This window comes from Ailuropoda melanoleuca, chromosome 15, assembly GCF_002007445.2.
Source record: "Ailuropoda melanoleuca isolate Jingjing chromosome 15, ASM200744v2, whole genome shotgun sequence".
NCBI classification, from domain to species: domain Eukaryota; kingdom Metazoa; phylum Chordata; class Mammalia; order Carnivora; family Ursidae; genus Ailuropoda; species Ailuropoda melanoleuca.
Window position 1 is genome coordinate 89,725,932 of NC_048232.1, and position 19,384 is coordinate 89,745,315.

The window sequence follows — 19,384 nt, forward strand, 5'->3', positions numbered from 1 at the left end:
CTCCCGAAGGCGCTCTGGGCACTCGCAGGGGCCGCGCTCTGCTGCTTCCTCGTCCTGGTGATCCACGCGCAGTTCCTCAAAGAAGGTAATTGTCCCCGGCGCGGGCTGGTCCCCGGGCTGTCCCCGCGGCACGCGGGCGCCGCGCTCCGCCAGGCTCTTAGCGCCACTGCGGGCCGGGAGCCGTGGCGCGGACGTTCCCGCGCCCTTCGGGGCTCACCCGCGGCGCGGGGGCCTCGGTGCCCTAGAGCCGCCCGGAGCCCCAGCCCTCGCTGAGGCTGCCGTGCGGGGCCCCTGTCCCACACGGCCCCGTTGGCAGCGGCGCTCGCCGGCTCTCCGCGGGCCCTCGGTAGATGGCACCCGCGCTCCACGCTGGCGGGCCCGGGCGGGCGCGGGGCTGGAGGAATGGCAAGAACCAGGGCAAGAGGCCTGCGTGCAGTGCACCGGTCCCCACTCTGCCTTCTGGGGCGGAATTGAGAGACCAGCGGGCTGGGGGAAAGGGGACTTGGCCACCAGAGTGCGCAGCCCCTTGCTCTCCCAGAGCATGCTGGAGCAAGCAGCTCTTGGGTCCAGTTCTTGGGACTTGGTTTAGGCACCCATCCGTGGTTGGACCTTTGTGGCTGGAGGGTTCTTTGGGACAGGGGAGCCTTTCACCCTGAGTCCTGATTGGGTTGGGTGGGCACTCCTGGAAACTTCCCAGCCCAGGAACAGGGCTGTCCTGGAGCTTGGTCCTGGTACAGCCGGGGCTCAGTCTCGCTGGCCCTGGCAGAACAGCAGACCCAGGCACTCCTGGCCCCCAGCTGCACACACTGCCCATGCTTGTCGGGTGCCCTTGCCCTCAGGCACCTTGCCACCAGTGCTGCCTGGCGCTCCCCCTGGCCAGCAGGGAACAGAAGCATAGTCGGGAGCTGGTGTGGCTGGGTAATGCCAGCAGATTCTCATTAGCTCTGGGTTCCTACAAAGGAAGGATTTGCAACATTCAGCTGCTTCCCTGCCTAATTAATGAGCTGCTGCAGGCTTCCCAGGAAGCAGGTAGGTGTGGGAGGCCAGCCCCAGGCCGGGTGACCTCCTCCATTGGCCCAGCGTCTATTTCCCTCCCTTGAATTTGGGTCCGGGCCGCAAAGGGAGAGGTGGCTATCCCAGGAGTTGGCTGCAGGCCTGCCCTCCCCTGCAGGGGCCTGATGAGTACCCTCTGACGTTGGAGGCCAGCTCCCCCCAACACAGGCTACCTGACTTGCTTCAGGAGTGGGCGGTTCTGCCTTGGTTGGTCCCGGAGTGCTGGCAAGTCTCCAGAGAGCTGTTCTCGGTTGTGTCCTCTGCCAGGGGATCCGAGGACCCACCAAGTGGCCATAGGGTCCCCGGGCAGCTGAGCTTTGTTCAGATGTTAAGTTCTTCACTCTTCCCACGGATCTCTCCTTTTGGGGCACATTCGTTTTGGAAAGCATGTTAAAGTTTCACCGCGTCTCTCCAAGGTCGAAAGTGCCTGCATATGTGGGGACTTTCTGTGATGAAGGGGATCGTCCCTGATTTCAAAGCTGTGATTTAGTAAGAGACGAGAGCCGGCGGCTGCTCTGATTGTGTGTGGCTGGATGCTTCCCTCCCACTCGCCCCGTGGGAGCTGACCGGTCCTGGGCTCTTCGGGGGACAGTACCAGCCTCCTGAGGCCTCGAGTCTTAAAGACAGTAACTTCGGGTCAGGAGGCAAGAGCTGCTATCCCTGGGTTCGAAGATGTCGGGGGCAGGCAAGTCAACGTTTAAGTGAATCATCGGGCTCACGGAGTGAAGTATTTGTGTGGACGGGTTATTGAGAGCCCTTCACAGAACATCTCGGCGTTTACTTTGAAGCAGACACATACGAGTCGGTGTTCTAGAAAGCGGTGTAGGCACAGGGCGGGTAGGACGTGGGGCCGTGGAGCAAGTGTGCACTCAGAAGCCACCGTTTCCTTCAGACAGACTGGGGGAGTCCGTGTTTGCCTCCAGGCTTCTTGGGAGTCCTGTTCGTTGGTCTTGAAATGGTGGCACGAGCTGTCTGGGGCCAGCGGAGAACATCCTTGTCCTGTGACCTGCCCCTCCTCATGTGGGAGACACGGGGCTGTTCTGGGCTCGCAGGCTGCAGCCCCGGCCCACTTTCCTCCAGTAGCGTGCGGGCCAGCGGGAGGGAGGCGGCCAGGCGGGCCCACAGGCAGCTAGGACTCGTTGTCTGCGGACGAGTGGGGAAGAGTTGTTTAAATAGCCGTTTCCATAAATCTGGTGTTCAGGGATGAAGAATGGGGGACACGGGGAGCCGTTTTTCTACACTTCACCTTTTGTGTGCAGGTGCAGGTCACTCTGTGGCAGATCGGTCCCCCGGCCAGTCTGCCTCCCACTGTTTGGGAAGATGAATGGGGCCGTGACCAGAGAGGGACGTGCATTGTGGTTCCTTAATTGCAGCCCTGGCTGGTCCAGCCTTTGTAGGAACGGCCTGGTCACTGTGCCCTGCCTGGCTCGGGCAGCCGGAGGGCAGAAGAGAGAGCTGCTGGATGTGCCGTGGCTTGTGTGGGATGCGGGGGCGCGCTGGGGCCTGGACGGCAGCCTCTCTGCTTGCTCCCGGGGACACCCTGACCCTCCTCCGAGATGCAGGAGGCCGCGTTCTGCTTCTGATTGCAGCGTGCCCATGTGTGTTTGGGGATCTCGGGAGCTGGTTTGGAATACAGCTGCTTACTTGGGGGGCAGAGCGTGTCTGTGATGGCGAGCCAGGGCCCGGCAGAGAGAAGCCACTCCTTTATCTCCGTAGTTATGTTTGGTCTCAGAACACCGGGGTGAGGAAACAGCTGGAATTATAACAGTGTTTCCCACCTTCCTCTTCAAGAGACCTTCGGAGCTCTTCCTCCCATCTTTCATTCACTCCACAGATTACGGCCCTGCCCGCAGATTAACGGCTTTTGTGTTGGTGCTTGAGTAACAGGAAGAACAACTAGAACAGTACAAAGAAACAGGGAGACGCGAGAGCTGACGCCCAGCCTGGCCAGGCCCCTTAGGCGGTGAGGTTTGGGGGCTTTCGAATGCAGAGGAGGCAGGAGCGGGGCTGGCACGTGGACGGGAGGTTGAAATCCATTTGTGTTAGCCCTTCTGGTGGCAGGGGAGCGTGTGGGACGGGCGAGCACGGTGTTAGCAGCCTCTCCCTCGATGCCTGCAGAGTGCTCGCCCGGGGAGATGAGCGGCGGGCAGCGGCCGCAGTTCCCGGGCTCCCAGAGCTGCTCGAAGGCTCGCAGCAAGACTCAACGTTCACACATGGAGTGAGCCAGTTACTCTGAAGGGGAAGGGTAACGGCAAGCCCGAGGCTGGGATGGGGCGTGCTTGACCCTGTCCAGTCCCTTACTGGCCTCCTGTTCTCGGACGTGGCTCTGTGCGCTGGTCACTAATTGCTGTCATGGTCACAGGAGTAGCCGTCACCCCTGAGCGCTCCCACGTTTGTTACAACCATCAGCTAATTTTAAACAATGGACAGAGAATTTAGGACTAACACAGCACCTTTCTGAACCCAGGAGTCCATCGGAAATATTTGCTGAATCAGAAACGGTCCTCCCAGTTCTAGCAGGGCGGGTATCCCCGAGCCGTGAGCAGGGCGGGGGCTGGCGGGAGGCCGGCGTGTGTTGGTGAGGGCTTGGTGGACCCCGTGTGAGTCCTGCACGTGGGGACGCTGTTCCTGGGAGCTCTGGGCCGGGGACCGTGCCCGTGGCTGTTGGGGCGCAGAGGCAGGGGTGCATGTATGGGCACTTGCAGCCCGGGGTGCCGAGCGCTCTCCCCGTGTCCCCACAACCCTGACCTCACCTGAGGCCTGGTGACTTCTCCCTGCGAGTGGCACCTCACCCCGCGCTCCTGCAGACTCCCAGAGGGCCCAGCGAGTGTGCGTGGCTGTGGGACAGGTGGGATCGAAAGGCGTTAAAAATAACCCGCTCCTTTATCACTTCCTATCATTTCTTGCTTGACAAAGAATCTAAATAAAGCCCACACTCACCTTCATGGGATCTCAGTGCTGAGTGTCTGACAGCCGGCAAAGTTACAGGAAGGACTGGGAACGGAGGCTTCCGACGTGACGCGGCTCAGCACTGCCTTGGGTGCCGGCGGCTGCACATGGAGGCCCCGCGGAGCCCGTGTCGGGGCCGCACACGTGGGCACACTCGGAGCGGCCGACTGAGGCTGACGTCCCTCGGACGGGGCAGCAGCCTCCCACCTCGTTCCGTCCCGGGCCTGGCGTGGGAGAGCTGAGCCGGGACGTCTGGTACCTCGCTCTGGGCCTGCACGTCGGAGCGTGTGCCCGTCCCTGGGGACGCAGCGCGGTCTGGGGACAGCAGGAGTGCAGGGGGCAGTCGGGACGGCCCCGTCCCCTCCCTTGGTGGTTGTGTTAGTGAGTAGTAACATGTGGCTGGATTACTGGAACGTTCCCGTGTGTTTGACCCGTGAGGTCCTGTGGCGTGTGGAACCTGCGACTGTTGTGAACCTGGTTTAAAATGCAGCCGCAGGGGCGCCTGGGTGGCACAGCGGTTAAGCGTCTGCCTTCGGCTCAGGGTGTGATCCCGGCGTTATGGGATCGAGCCCCACGTCAGGCTCCTCCTCTGGGAGCCTGCTTCTTCCTCTCCCACTCCCCCTGCTTGTGTTCCCTCTCTCGCTGGCTGTCTCTCTATCTCTGTCAAATAAATAAAATCTTGAAAAAAAAATGCAGCCGCATACTCGGGGGCAGAGCGCCTCTGTGAGGGCGCCAGGACCGGGGCGCAGGGAAGCCGCGCCTTTCCTCCTTCTTCACGGAGAGCTAACAGGTATCTAAGCATCCGTGACGTGTGTGAAGGGAGTCGTGGGGTGAACACGCACAGGAACGCAGCTGGTGCTCGCGCATCTGCCCCTACACGTGTGTTTCAGTGAATGGATTCGGGTGGGTTTTGGATGAACGTTGGTGACCCTGTGGCCGCCTGGTACAGCGACCAGCCCGGAGTTCTTGGGAGTTCCTCCTTCTGCGTAGACCTGATCCGCCCCTGGACCCAGCCTCTCTAGGGGATGGACGGCACAGCCCCACCCCTGCTTACATGTACACTCTCTCACACACGGACACACACGTGCACACGCCCCGCACACCTGCGGCCTCTTAGCCTGACGAGGGGTGGTGGAAGGTGAGGTCTCTGCTGTTCCATCCCCGATACCCGACATGGTGCGTGGCTGAGCCTCTCTGGAAGGTTCAACACCTGCGTGGCCACGTTCCACCCTATGGAAGGGCTGCTTTCACAGAGGGAGGCCCAGGTAGGTCAGAGGTCAGCGGGACAGGCACCAGCGTGTGTGCACACGGTTTCCTTTTCTCTGCGTGGACCCTGAAGCCGAACAGGAGCCGCCTGGGCTCCTCGCACACCCACACGCTCACTGTCCTCACGCATCCTGGATGCCGTCCTGGCAGACCCTGTGCCTGAGCCCTGGTTCACGCACGCTTGTGTGTGTGGCCTTTGGGATGAGGAGACCGGATTGCACGGTGACACCAGGCAGGCCACTGGACAGCGGGGACCCTCCGTCTCCTCCTAGGCAGGAGGAGAGTGTCGGAGAAGCTGAAGCTTAGGGCGGCCGTGCGGGGCCCCTGACTGATGGGTCTCTAAGCCCACGCCAGGCCCTGGTAGCCGTGCGGTTTCTGCCAGTCGTGCGTGATCCGCCAGCACACGTGGGCAGACGGCCCCTGGTTATGTCAGCCGGACCGCGTGGTGCTCGGGATGGTGGAGTGGGCTCGGTGCACAGGGCAACGCCAGGCCCAGACTCGTAACCGAAGAGAACGCTAGCCGACCTCGTCCACGGCGCTGCAGGTGCTCACAGCCACCTGCTGCGCCCACCTCCACCCCTGCCCCTCTGAGAGCCAGCGTACTTTCCCAGCTGCTCTCAGCATGGGAGGCCTCAGCTGTGGTCGCCAGCGTTCCCAGGACTCTGGGCCTTGGCTCCGGGGAGTCCCGTGGGGAAGGGCAAGGCCTCCCTTCCCTCCTGGGGGCGCTGACTGCTGGCCCGTGTCTGTCCCCTCCTTGAATGGATTGACAGGCCCACCAGGACCGTCTCTCCAGAGGGGGCTTCCCAACAGGGAGGGAGCGTCAGGACCAGCAGAAGGGGGGATGTGGCCGAGGGTGGGGGACAAGCCCGATCTGCGAAGGTCCACCCTGGGACCCAGCCAGGGTCCTGGAAGAGGGGGCTGGGCCTGAGAGCCCGGGCTGGGGTGGTCGCAGACATGGGACGAGCGCAGGCCTGCCCCGCAGCCTGGGCTGATGCTGTGCTCTTCCCGGCAGGGGCCGTCCTCTCTAAGACCTGGTGAGTCAGGTGCAGGAAAGCCGGAGCCACCTGCTTTTTCTGGCCGTTACTTAGTTACTGAATGCTAGGGGACTCTGCTGACGTCCCCCTGCAGATGCTCTTGACGGGCGGCCCACGGCTGCAGGCAGGGAGGGAGGTTCACTGGTGTCAGCCCGAGCTGGGCCTGAGCCGAGAGGTGGGAGGCCCTCGCTGTCGACACACCTTCCCGGTGCTGGGGGGCCACCTGTCTGGAAGGGGACGTGGGGAGGAGGGCGAGCATCTCTCCCGGCCATCCTGGCTTCCCCGGATCATTCTTTCCTCGTCCACACTGCCTGCAGGGCGTGCTAGACTGAGCCCGGGGAAGAAGTCGGGGTACACGGATTGGTTTCCCTGTCGTGTGGTGTCCTTGAGGCCACCGTGCCCAGCCCGCATCTGCCATGCTCAGCTGCGAGACCCTGACAGTGCCCACAGCCTCTTCCAGATGATCCCCGAGAGCACGGGACCCCATTGTGCAGTTTTGTAGGAAGTGGGATGGAGGTCCACCCACGTGCCCCGGCCCCTCCTAGCTGTGGCAGAGAGGTCTGAGAACACTGGTCCTCCCCAACGATAGGTCCTTTCCAGCTGTGACGTCCTGTGTGTCAGAGACTCAGACCCCCGCCTGGGCTCGACCCGCGTGGGGCATCACGGTGGCACCATAGCCTGCTCTTGGTGCACTGATACCTGTGACTCAGGCAGCAGGCATGTGGGTCACGCGCCTGGCCTGGGCTGTGTGCACGGAGTAGGCGTGGTGCGTGCCCGCAGTGGCCCACCTCCCGCGGGGCTGGTGTGAGAGCGCTGTGGTCACACACTGTCGCGGGCACGCCAGCCTTTTTGCCTAAGCCGCAGGGGGGTGTGTGTGTGGTTCCCCTTTGCTGAGTGGATGTCGAGTCACTCTGGGTTCTGTTTGTCTGACTGTCCCTCAATGGTGGAGGCCAGCGGTAGGTGGACGTACGCTGTAGGTAGGAGGTGCTGAGCGCCATGCATGCTGGTTCCGGGAGCGTGAGGACAGACACGCACTTGGACTTGTCTCTCGGGCCTTCCGAGCAGCAGGGCCCTGGACCCCTGGGACTCATCCCTCCCAAAGCACCTGAGTTGTGGAGGAAGTGTCGGCCCCGCCTCTGCAGCAGTGGCTCTCACCTGCTGGGACGGGGTGGACCTTGGTCGCAGGGAGGGTGGCAGCCTCCGGCCTTCACTTCCCCTGCGTGCCGCGGACTCCTGACGGGTGGGAGGGGGCCTGGAAGGGCCACGTGGTCTCTCCGCAGGTGTGTCACTTTCCCTTTCTGCGTGGGAACACAGGTGTCCATCCTGGAAAGCCAAGCCGAGCTGCGGCAGTGTCTCTGCAGGAGGGGGCCCACGGGCATGCTCAGGGTGCCGTCATCCTCAAAGCTGTCGGTCTGCCCAGGAGCCCCCCACTTTGTAGTGCACTCAGGTGCGGCCACCGGGATTGAGCGGAGACCCCTGGATGCCAGGGGACTGTTCTGGGCCTTGGTCTCCGAGTCTGACGGCAGGATCCTGCAGCTGGCTGTGCCGACGGGGCTCCCTCTGCCCTGCCCCCTGCTTCCAGGTGCCCCCAACTCAGGTGGGGAGGGTGGTTCTAGAAGGCTCCAGGTTCAAGTGAGTTGCCCTCTGGAATGCTGCCCGAGGACCCTGCCAGAATGCCTGTCCCCAGACTGCCCGTACCCACCCTCGGCCCCGCGGGTTCCAACCACGTATATTTAGGGGAGGCTGTTCGGCCTTTAAAATGCACGCTCTTTGGGGTGCCTGGGTGGCTCAGTCGGTGAAGCACCGACTCTTGATCTCAGCTCAGGTCTCGATCTCAGGGTTATGAGTTCAAGCCCTGCATTGGGCTCCTACATTAAAAAAAAAAAAAAAAAAAAAAAGCAAGGTCCTTTCTGCCTGGAGAAGACAGGTTTCATTAACTCATTACTTTCTTCTCCAGCTGCAGGAGCAGCGAGCCAGGCCCTCTGGTTTGCTTCAGGGAGCGAGGAGCCCGGGCGCTGCTTTAAATGACCCTGTGTTCTGGAGACCTTACGTCTGTCTCCAGCCCTCGGACCCCGGGGGGCACCTGCCCAGCCCCCTGCTCCCAGGACCCGTTGCCTCCATGACAGCCTTGATAGACATGCCTGCAGCACATGCCCAGCGCCTGCTGTATGCCAGGCAAGGCTCTGTGCTGGGGAGCCGGGGGATCGGGTGGGATCTAATGTGCGGAGAGTGGGAGCAGGGGCTCGAGTGTGTGCACTTGTGAGAAATGCACCGCTGTGGGGGCCCCAAACATGCGTGCCTGCCCGGGACCTGTGGGAAACAGGGTCTTTGCGGCTGTAATTAAGGTAGGGGTCTGGAGACGAGATCATCCTGGGTTAGCGTCCGTTCTAAATCCCATGACAGGTGTCCTTATGAGAGACATGGTGGGGGGAGGCAGTGGATGACGCGGCCGCCAGGAGTGGGAAGAGGCAGGAGGGGCCTCCCCAAGAGCCTCCGGGGCAGTGTGGCCCTGCCCGCCTGGACCTCTAGCCTCCAGGCCTGTGGGACGATGGGTTTCTGTTGCTTGAAGCTCCGTGTTTGTGGTGACTTGTTACGGCAGCCCCAGGAACGGATGGGCCGCACACAGATGGTAGAGGGAGCATTGGCCGAGCCGTGGGGAGTCACGCCGTGTGTGCTGGGGGCTCCGGGACACGTGCTCCGGGGGGCAGGGGTGCAGGGGCTCGCGGCTTGGGGACGGCCTGGACGGCACACATGCTTGCAGTGGTTTCTCGTCGGGGTGTTTGGGCCAAGGAAGCGATGACCTTTGAGCTGCAGGTGGGGGCGGAAGCTGCTCCCCCGGGTCGGGGGTGGGGTGGAGCAGCCCGGAAACTCCGAACGCACCCCCACCATAAAGCCAGCGGTTCCCAAAGTGAGGCACGTCCTGCTGTTAAACGCGCGCGAGATGGCTTGATGCAGGGCACGGATGGGCATTTTTCATCTTAATAGTGTGTGTTTGTTTTTATGGTCACCTTCCATTTGCGGCCGTGGCGCAGGCTTTCTGGTTAGGGGAGAGAAAGGGTGTCTTTGGATATGATCGTGGTATCGGGCGCAGGCAAGTCGTGGGGAGAGGCTGAGCAGGTGGGACACATCTCAGCTGAGCACCCACTGAGCGCCAGGTGCAGGGAGTCGTCTGGGCCAAGGAGCACTGGACGGGGGTGGGAGGGGTAGGGGCGGTGGGCGGGGGTCAGACCTGGCATGGCGCCGGGAGCTCCGGAAGGTTCTGCAGGCATGGGGATGCCCTCGAGGAATCCTGGTCACTTCCTCAGGTGTCCAGGCTGGCTGGGGACAAAGAGGCTCTCAGTTGGGGGCGCCGGGCTCCGTGATGGACGTCAGAATGGACAGGTGTCTCCGTCAGCTTCCTGGGGCCTCCGGCATAAAGGACCACAGATGGGGCACTCAAGCAGCAGACGCTTGTGGCCTCTTGGTTGTGGAGGCCACGTTCTAGACCACAGTGTGGGCAGGGCTGGTTTCTCCTGGAGGCTCTCGGTCCTCCCAGGCCCCTGTCCTGCTTCTGGTGGTCCTGGCAGTCCTGGGCGCTCCTTGGCTTCTGGCTGTCATCCCTCCCTCCCAAGTCTCCCTCTCGTTTCTTGCAAGGGCATCGTCACTGGATTTAGGGCCGCCCAGAATCAGGATGATCCCATCTCAAGAGCCTTAATCGTACCTGCAAGGACACTGACTCCAGATAAGGCCACGTTCTGGGGTTCTTTGGGGGGCACTGCTAGCCCATCATGTTGGGGGTGGAAGGAAATGCACCCCTGCTCCTGGCCTGATGCCCCGAGCTGGCCGACCTTCCAGCCGTGAGCTCCAGCCCTGCTCCGGTCCATGTCCCTTGTGCTACGGCAGTCCTGGGGGCTGTGGGTGGGTGGCGGGAAGGTGCGGGGGGAGACGGCAGCTCCTGCCTCTCGTGCACCCGGCTGCTCCTTGCTGAGTCCACCGCGTCCTGAGTTTGGAGGTGCCGACGCCCTTACGCTCAAGTCTATCCCCGCCACCCCGGGGCCTGCTGTGTGGGGCCCCCGCTGAGCACCTGGGACCTGGCCTGCTCATGACCCTTTGAAAATTAGTTTTTCTTTCCTTTTTAAAGAAAATTGTGAAAAGCAGTTTGACATTTGAGCCTGGCCTGCCCCAAAGCGTTTTTGATTCTAATGGGAATAGGCTCTTGCCAATTTGATGGTTACCTGGTAGGTTATTAAGAATGTTTCTGGTGTTTCTTCTTTTATTCCTGGTCTTTCCTTAGTGTCAAAATTCCTGTTGAACTGGACTTTTTTTCTCATTAAGCGTGTGGCTTGACAATGAGAGCAAAATGCAAATGTTTGTGTTTTGGGTTTTTCCCTCATTGCTGCTGAGAGGGTGTGGATGGGAGCTTGTACCCCACTTTCTGTAGGGAATGTTCTAGAAGGGAAGGCAGTTCCTCCTGGGTGGGAAGCAGCATTAGAGCCAGAAGCTTGGGGAGTGGGAGAGGGGTCCCCAGGCTCGATTGCTGGCTGCCCCCGGGCTCTTGCTCCCAGAGACTGTCATCGAGTGCCTCGGACCCCCAGGCTGGCAGGCCGGATGCAGTCACCACCTGGAGATGGCTCACCATGCTGGGGGAGGGGCGTGGAGGTTTCCAGAAGGTTCTGAGGGGACCTCACTGTGGAGAGAGGCCTCTTACTGCTTGGGGAGGGGACATGGGACACATGGGCCGAGGAGGGGTCCAGGTGAGTGAGGACGAGGGAAGGACTGTGCCCCCACGGTGGGGTCCGAGGCAGGGGTGCCTGCTGGGGCCGTGCTGGTGGAAGGAAATGGGGGGCAGCCCGGCCGGCTCTGTGCGTCGAGGAGTCAGTCCCCCTGCATGCCTTGCCCGTGCCTGTGTCCTGCAGTGTCCCCAGACATGACAAGTGAGGGGGCGAGGCTGAAGCCCCGTGGCCCTGAGCCCCCGATGCCTGGTGGGGGGCTCATGTGGGGTCTGCAGAAGTCTCCTGGCCCGGGTGGTCTCCTGAGCTGCCCTGTGCACGGGGCAGTGCTAACGCCCTTCCAGGGACCAGCTCATCCCGGCCCACTGGTCACTGAGCCGCCCCACTTCCTGTGGCCTGCTGGGTACAGTCGTTGCCCCTCTCATGTGACCTTGTGTGCCCGGGCCTCGGTTTCCCCTGTCAGGGCAATGGCAGTTGGTGGTGAGGGAGAGGTGAGGGCATGCACGCAGGGGTCACAGCTGCACGTGGAGGGTGTTTAGGGGCGCCCTGCTGCCTGGCCGTCCTCTGACACAGGCCGAGGCCTTTGGACCAGCCACAGTGGCCCCGCGGCTCCCCCGTCTTCCCACCTGCCCCTGTGTTCAGGTGGACCCCCTCCCTCAGGTGGGCTCTGAGGGGCTCTTGACAGAGATTGTCAGAGGGAGGAACACGGTATTGGGTGAGGACTCCAGTGTAGATGGAATTTTCTGGAATACTTAGCAAAGGGGGAATTCATGAGGTCCTGGCGGTGCTTTCTGGGGCCGATCCTGGGAGGTTGCTCAGGAGGGCTGAGCCCATGAGGACATAGGGTCGGTGCCTGCAGAGCCTCCAGCAGGTTCCTGGGTCTGGGGGCTTCCTCGGGGCTTGCTGAGCGAGGAGGGGGGCTGTCAGTAGTGGCCCGGCCCGCAGCCACAGGGGGAGCCGTCCCCTCGTGACCCAGTTAGAAAGGCAGCAGACTGGGGTGGCCGGCCCGTGGACTGTCCTCACCTGCGGGACGCCCGCCACGTTCTCCTGAGTCCTTGCGCCCAGGCATCGGCCCACTCTCCTGTCCCCGGCGGCCTCCGCGGTCTGTTTATAGCAAGGAGCCTCAGAACCCCTCACCCAGATGCTGAGATACGGGCTGCGGAAGCACATGGAATGGTGCAACCGCTCCACCTTACAGATCCGGAAGTTGAGGCCCGGGGCAGGGGAGACTCGCCCAGGGTCACGTGGGTCCCCGCTAGTGGGGTTGGTGGATGTCGGGGGAAATGGTTTCTCAGGCTGAGAGACTGGTGTGGCCGGGGGCGTGCAGATGTCTCTCCAGTGCACCAGGCTGTGTGTGGGGCGCCTGGGGGCCCGCACGGGGCGGGGGGACGGATGGGGGAGCCTGGAGATGGGGTCTGGGGCTGGCCGGGGCTGAGTCTGGCTACCAGACCGCGGAGAAACGTTCGTGTCCCAGCCATCGTGCAGGGCCCGCAGATCCTCTCGGGCCCTCAGAGCTTCTCTGTTCCCTGAGCGATGCGTGCACATGTGTGCTGTTGGGCGCCAGGGGCGTGGGGGATGCTCGGAGTGGCAGGGCTGTCCCAGCCTTGGAGTGCAGCTGGGACTGGGCCAGGCTCAGGGGTTACAGAGGGCCCGGGACATGCAGACCTTGGTGTGTCTGATGCCCTGAAGGTGGCCGATGGACGGGCGACCAGAGCAGTTTATTCTCCATGCTGAGCGTGTATCTGTCCATGTACAAGTCAGTGCCCGGGGCTGTGGGGCCATTCACGGGCTCCTGTGTGGTCCCCCCATTCCCATCAGCTGCCTGCTCCTCTGTGAGCGTGAACGTAGTGCTTTGTCTGGGGCTGGGCCGTGGCTTGTGGTCTCTGTCTTTCTGCTGTCTACCACGGACCAGGCGCCCTGGCGGTGCTTCCAGGCGGACGGCGCAGTGCAGACCAATGGGAAGATGGACGTCTCGGTGTGGAGCTCTGGCCACCATGCCCAGGGAACCTTGGTCCAGCGTGACTCTAAGCCTTGGGGCGGACGTGGCAGGTGGAGCAGAGTTCCCACCCTAGACATACCCTTTCTGTCCGGAGGAGCCCTTTGGCCCCCGAGCGCCGTGAGCACAGCCTTGGCTTGCTGGCAACGCTGCTAGCGCTCGGAGACTCTCCGGGTGAGCCGTACGCATCCGCTCTGGGCAGGTGAAGCCCCGTGTGTCCGTCGGTGGGTCTGGAGGTGCTTCCTTGAGCCCGTGATCCGGTGCAGTGGTGAGCACCAGTCTTCCTTTGGCATCGGGGCCCTGGACAGTCTTCCAGCTGCGTGCCCACGTCTCCAGCCCTCACTGCCCCCAATGCGGAGGAATTCTCCGTATGCCTTCTCGGGCAGAAGCACGACCCCGGGACCCCATGAGGAGACCAGCTCGAAGTTCTGGGGGACTCCCTGCTCTCAAAATGATCGCCCCCTGGCTCCCTTTGTTCCTCCAGGCCCCGGGGGGTGGACGGAGGTGATCACCGTCCCACTGTTAGCACCAGCCGGAGTGTGTGGGACTGGCCGCAGGGCTGCTGTTGCCGGACACACGAGGCTGGGGAAAGCGATGCGTGCACCTGCTTGGTGGCCCAGCATGCCCCCAGCAGTGACGAGATCCTTAATGGGCGGGGGAGCCCGAAGCTGCTGTCCTGGCCAAGGCAGGCCAAGTGTGGTCCGCCGAGACTGCCCCAGTGCCGGGGACGAGAAGTGACACGCTCGGGGACGGGCATTGGGCTCACCGGCACGGTGCGCTGCTGCCCAAAGTTGACGGGGTCTAGCACCCGCCTCGAGCCTCTGGGGCCGAGGAGGGTCCCGGGAGCTGGTGAATTGGCCTGTGTGTCTGGCCAGCTTCCTCGGGTCTAATCCTTTGAGAACAGAGACTGTCTCCAACGACAGCCGAGTTCCAAGCCAAATAAATTAAAACTTCTGGTACGTGCTATGTGGTAGCCTTATTAAGTGGCAAGATTATGCAAACAAAATCATTAAGTATGATTACGCAACTTTCCTCGTGGTTCTTACGGTCTGTTCATTATCTCCCTTCCTGCCGTACTCAAGCTTGATTCCAGGGGAATTAGTGGCATTATGTTTAAATCTTAACTTTTGTGTTCAGCAGATGCGTTCCAAGGCTTTTGAAACGTATCTTGGCGGCAGCGCCTGCGTTTCACGGTTTAACAAGGGAGTGAGCACAAGGACCTGCTAAACTCACTAATCTGTGAAAATGAGGGTGGTTGTGTCAGTAGGATTTTTTTCATCTAATTAAAAACAACATGCTGGTTTCCTGAAAGTTCCCGAGATGGAGTCGTTTCAGAGAAGGTGAGGGGCGGCGGAGGGGATGAGGGCTTGGGGGGCCGAGGGTGTGTTCCTTCCTGGTCCCTGCAGGCTCGGGGCCCCGTGTGTGCCCAGGGAACAGCCTCCCCGAGTCCTGAGAGGGCATCTCCAGGGTGTCCACTGACAGGCGAGTGGAGGGCAACGCGCGTGTCGCTGGAACGTGGGCAGGATCCCGGCTTAAAGAGGAAGGGCGTCTGACACCCGCCACAGCGCCGACGGCCCGCGGGCCGTGTGGTGAGTGAAAGTTCAGACACGAGGGGATAAGTGCTGGATGGTTCCACTCACGTGAGGGACCTGGGTGGTCAGGTCATGGAGTTGGAGGTCGGATGGGGTTTCCCGGCGGCTGGGGGGAGGGGATGGGGAGGTCGTGTTTCCTGGTGAAGGGGCTTCCATTCGGGAAGATGATGAGGTTCCAGAGGCCGATGGCTGTGTCGGTGGCACAACGCAGATATGCCCGATGCCACTGAGCTTTACGCTTAGGAGTGGTGAACGTGGTAAGTTTTACGTGGTAAGTGAAAACAATAAGGCACGTTCTCAGTTGCATCAAAGGGCAAGAACTGTGTTCATATATTATCATTTTAAAAAATTGCAGGCTTTTTTAAGGGCAGCTGAAGGTTAGAAGAAAATTGAGCAGGAGGTCCAGACGCTCCCCACATGCCCTCCCCTCGCCGCCGCGTCCCCGTGATGAACTTCTCTAAGTGCCGGGTGCATCGGTCACGGCGGTGAGCCGACATCGAGGCACCTGTGTTAACGAGAGCTGCAGGTTACCGTGGGGTCTGTCTCGGTGCTCTGCAGTCCCTGGGCTTTGGGCCCTCCATGGCTGTCCCAGCTGGCGTGTCACCATGTTGGGGACCGTGACAGCCCAGGGACTGGCGGGTGGGTCGGGAGCCCTGGGGAGGCTGGAGCTTAGAGTGGCCACGTCCTGCAGGGACAGTCCAAAGCTGGGGGTGTGTGCCTGGGCAGGGCCCCTCCTGACCCGATGGCAGTCTCGGTGGGGTCCCAGCAGCAGCACAGGTGTGGTCTGGGGCATCCGCCACTGGGTTTGGAGCAGAGGCTATTGTCCGGCTCTGGGAGTTGAATGGAGTCTTTGGCATCCCCTGGGGCCACCCCTGTCCCTGTTGTGGGGAAGCACGTCTGCTCTGTTTCTAATCTGGTGAAGGTGTGTGTGTGTGTGTGTGTACATGATATCTTCGAGTAGGGGACACCTTGCATTGCCCACACTTTGAAAGGTACAGGCGGTGTGTTGTGACGCCTTCCCCAGTGACCCCGTGGTGCCCCCAGCAGCCAACCGTGTTCTCTGCCTGGTGCGTTTCTCCTGCCCTCCCCAGGAACACACGCACACGGGAGAACAGGCTATTAAAGCTGCTCTCAGGTGGGCTGTATTAGCAGTATTTCCTGAAGCTCTTTCTAGAACGGTGCTTGCCAAGTGGCCTCGTTCTCTTAGATGGTTGTGTCGTGTTCCTCGGCGTGGGCTCCGACGCACGGGATGGATCCCCGTTGCTGGCACTAATGCTCTGAGTCTAAGTTGTCAGGGAGAGTGCTGGCGAGAGCGGCCGTGCTCACCTCTGAGGCCCCGTGAGTGTGTATGCCATTGCACACAGCCCGTCGGGGGGTCTGTGCTCGCTCACAGCTCCATGGAGGCTGACCCTGGGGACCCCGTCCAGGAGTTCGCCTGCGGGTGACTCCCCAAGCCCGTGCCCACAGTGTATGCTCTCAGTCCCGTGGATCTTCCAGAACTAGCAGGTGTGGACAGGTGTCTGGTGCAGGTGTAATGCTCGCCTCTCTTCTGAGGCCGACAGAGTCCTTTTATTCCCCTTACCTTTTATCATCATGGCTGTTTTGTGTGGGTTGCTCACTGTGTCCTGACCGCAGGGCTCACCATTTTCTGGGACCGTCTTTGTTTCCACACGGATGTTACAGAAAATTACTGTTGCTGACACGGGCACCATCACCTGTGCATTTCGGACACAGATGATGGCCGGATCTGGAGGACCGTGTGTGTCCTCCTCCTCACTGGGCCTTATTCGTGGCCGTGCATCATTAGATGCCCCACACAGGCCTGGCACTGACAGGCGCCCAGTGCAGACATGGTGGAGGCTGGGTCTGTGGGCCCAGCCTGGTCCCGAGTAGCTGTCGCTTCTCGGTGTGGCTTGGGGGGAATTGTGATGCATGGGGTCAGAGGCACTGGGTCACTGACTTCCTAATTGTCCATCTGATGGAGGTGGCCATGCAGGTGCAATATCAGCCCTGCCTGAGTCGGGCAGCAAGGTCGCTTTGCCAGGTGACAGTTGTCCTCTCTGGGGGCCGGTGGTGCCAGGGTGTCCAGCAGCCACGGGCTGTGTCCAGTCTGGAGTCTCTGTTAGCAGGTAGTGCCCATCTCTCTGACTTCTATCCCCTGAGGGACCTTTGCAGGGTTCTGAGGGATGGTGAGGTGGTGGCTTCAGGTGCCCAGAAGCCATGGAAACTGTGAGCTGGGAAGGGCTGGTCTCTCAGGAATGGCTTCAGAGCCACATTGGCCAAAAGCTGCCATTTCTGGACCTGGTTGTGATGGTGGTAATCATGTTGATAATCATGTGGATGATCGTGATGTGGTGTTGAAGGTGATGGTGATAACGGTGATGACAGTGATGATGACGGTGATGATGGCAATGATGATGGTGGTGATGGTGATGACGGTGATGGTGATTGACGGTGATGGTGATGATGACGGTGATGACGGTGATGATGGCAATGATGATGGTGTTGAAGGTGATGATGGTGATGATGATGGTGGTGATGGTATGATGATGGTGATGATGATGGTTAATGATAGTTGATGACGGTGATGGTGATGATGACGGTGATGACGGTGATGACGGCGATGATGGTGTTGAAGGTGATGGTGATGACGGTGATGATGATGACGATGATGGTGATGATGACGGTGATGATGGCGATGATGGTGTTGAAGGTGATGGTGATAACGGTGATGACAGTGATGATGACGGTGATGATGGCAATGATGATGGTGGTGATGGTGATGACGGTGATGGTGATGACGGTGATGGTGATGATGACGGTGATGACGGTGATGATGGCAATGATGATGGTGTTGAAGGTGATGATGGTGATGATGATGGTGGTGATGGTATGATGATGGTGATGATGATGGTTAATGATAGTTGATGACGGTGATGGTGATGAATGGTGATAACGGTGATGACAGTGATGATGACGGTGATGATGGCAATGATGATGGTGGTGATGGTGATGACGGTGATGGTGATGATGACGGTGATGATGGCGATGATGGTGTTGAAGGTGATGGTGATGACGGTGATGATGGCGATGATGGTGGTGGTGATGATGATGGCAATGATGATGGTGGTGATGGTGATGACGGTGATGGTGATGACGGTGATGGTGATGACGGTGATGGTGATGATGACGGTGATGACGGTGATGATGGCAATGATGATGGTATTGAAGGTGATGGTGATGGCGATGATGATGGTGGTGATTGATGATGGTGATGATGATGGTTAATGATAGTTGATGACGGTGATGGTGATGATGACGGTGATGACGGTGATGATGGCAATGATGATGGTGTTGAAGGTGATGGTGATGACGGTGATGATGCTGATGATGATGGTGGTGATGGTGATGGTATGATGATGGTGATGATGATGGTTAATGATAGTTGATGTTGGTGATGGTCGATGATCATGGTGGTGATGGTGGGGGTGATAATCATGTTGTTAATCTGTGGATGATCATGATGATGGTGGAGGTGAGGACGATGGTGATGCTGGTAATGACACTGATGATGGTGATAATGATGTTGGTAATGGTGATGATGGTGATGATGATGTTGTTGGTAGTGATGTTGGTGATGATGGTGGTTAATGATAGTTGATGGTGATGGTTGATGATCATGATGGTGACGATGATGATGATGGTGATAATGGTGATGATCATGGTGATAGCAATGATCAGTGATGGTGATGGTGGTGGTGATGGTCGTGGTGGTGATGGTGGTGATGATGGGTGATCAGGGTAAGCGGGTGATCACAGAAGACCCCCATGTCTCAAAGGCTGGAATATGGTTCTGCTGCTGCTCCCCCTCAACCGTGAGTGCCCCAGTGCCAGCTCAGCACCCCACTGGACAGCTTCTGCCCCCTACTTGCCCTTCCTGCTACAGGACGCCCTAGAGTCAGGTCTGGCATCTCCTTCCAAGCCCCCCTTCTTTTTGCCTCTTCTTTCCCTACCCCTGGCTCTGTCTCCATCCCTCATTTTCTTGTGCATTTGTGTGCCCATGTGCGTACGTGTGTATTTTGGGTTGTAGGACAATGGAGGTCCCTCCGTGGAAGCAGCCTGGTTTTTGCTGTGGTGACACAGGAAGCTGTAGCTGCAGGAACCTCTGTCCTGGCAGATGGAAAGCTCCTGTAGCACCAGGGGTGCTCTGTGCCACCAGACAAAGTGTTCCCCGTCATCCCTGTGGTTAGGACACAACCCACAGCAGTATGGGTGCTATGTTCTGCTCAGGAATGGGCTCAGAATATCCGATCATGGACTGGATTTGGGACATTCCTAGGAGCTACATGTGGCAGGCACTCACTTGTACAAGGAAAGTGGATTTGGATGAATTTGAAGATATTGGAGAGAGCTGGTAAGCCCTTCGGCTGCAGTTAGCAAGACGTAAATCCCAGCTGCTCTCGAGGGACAGCTCTTTGGGAGAAGGGCAGAACCAGGGGGAATGGACCTTCGGGGTTCCTTCTGGAATCTGAAGCAGGGATGAGTAAAGAGAAGTGTGACATTTTAGAACTGGAATCCATCTTGTCCATTCTACCAATAAAAACACATTGACTTTTAAATATATGATATGCTCTTAATGAAAAGTAGAAATACAGATAGAAAGTGGCAAGAAGTTTTGATTTTCCCGCGATCCAGAGATAATCAGTGCCCTTCTGCCATTTTTCTCTGGTGGACTCTTCCTGCCAGGGGTGTTTGGATTATTTTGGGTTGGATTATTTTCTTAGT

The 19,384-nt window shown here is 59.8% G+C and overlaps 1 protein-coding gene across 1 annotated transcript in view; it reads left to right on the forward strand.

Annotated features, from left to right (window-relative positions):
* Window positions 1-3: 3 nt before the first annotated feature.
* TAFA5 (TAFA chemokine like family member 5) overlaps window positions 4-19,384 on the forward strand; it is a gene marked incomplete at its 5' end in the record, with an annotated part of 138,555 nt that continues 119,174 nt past the window's right edge. The window contains one exon of the mRNA XM_034643696.1: window positions 4-85. Coding sequence (XP_034499587.1) covers window positions 4-85 — 82 coding nt within the window. The remainder of the gene's footprint in view (window positions 86-19,384) is intronic.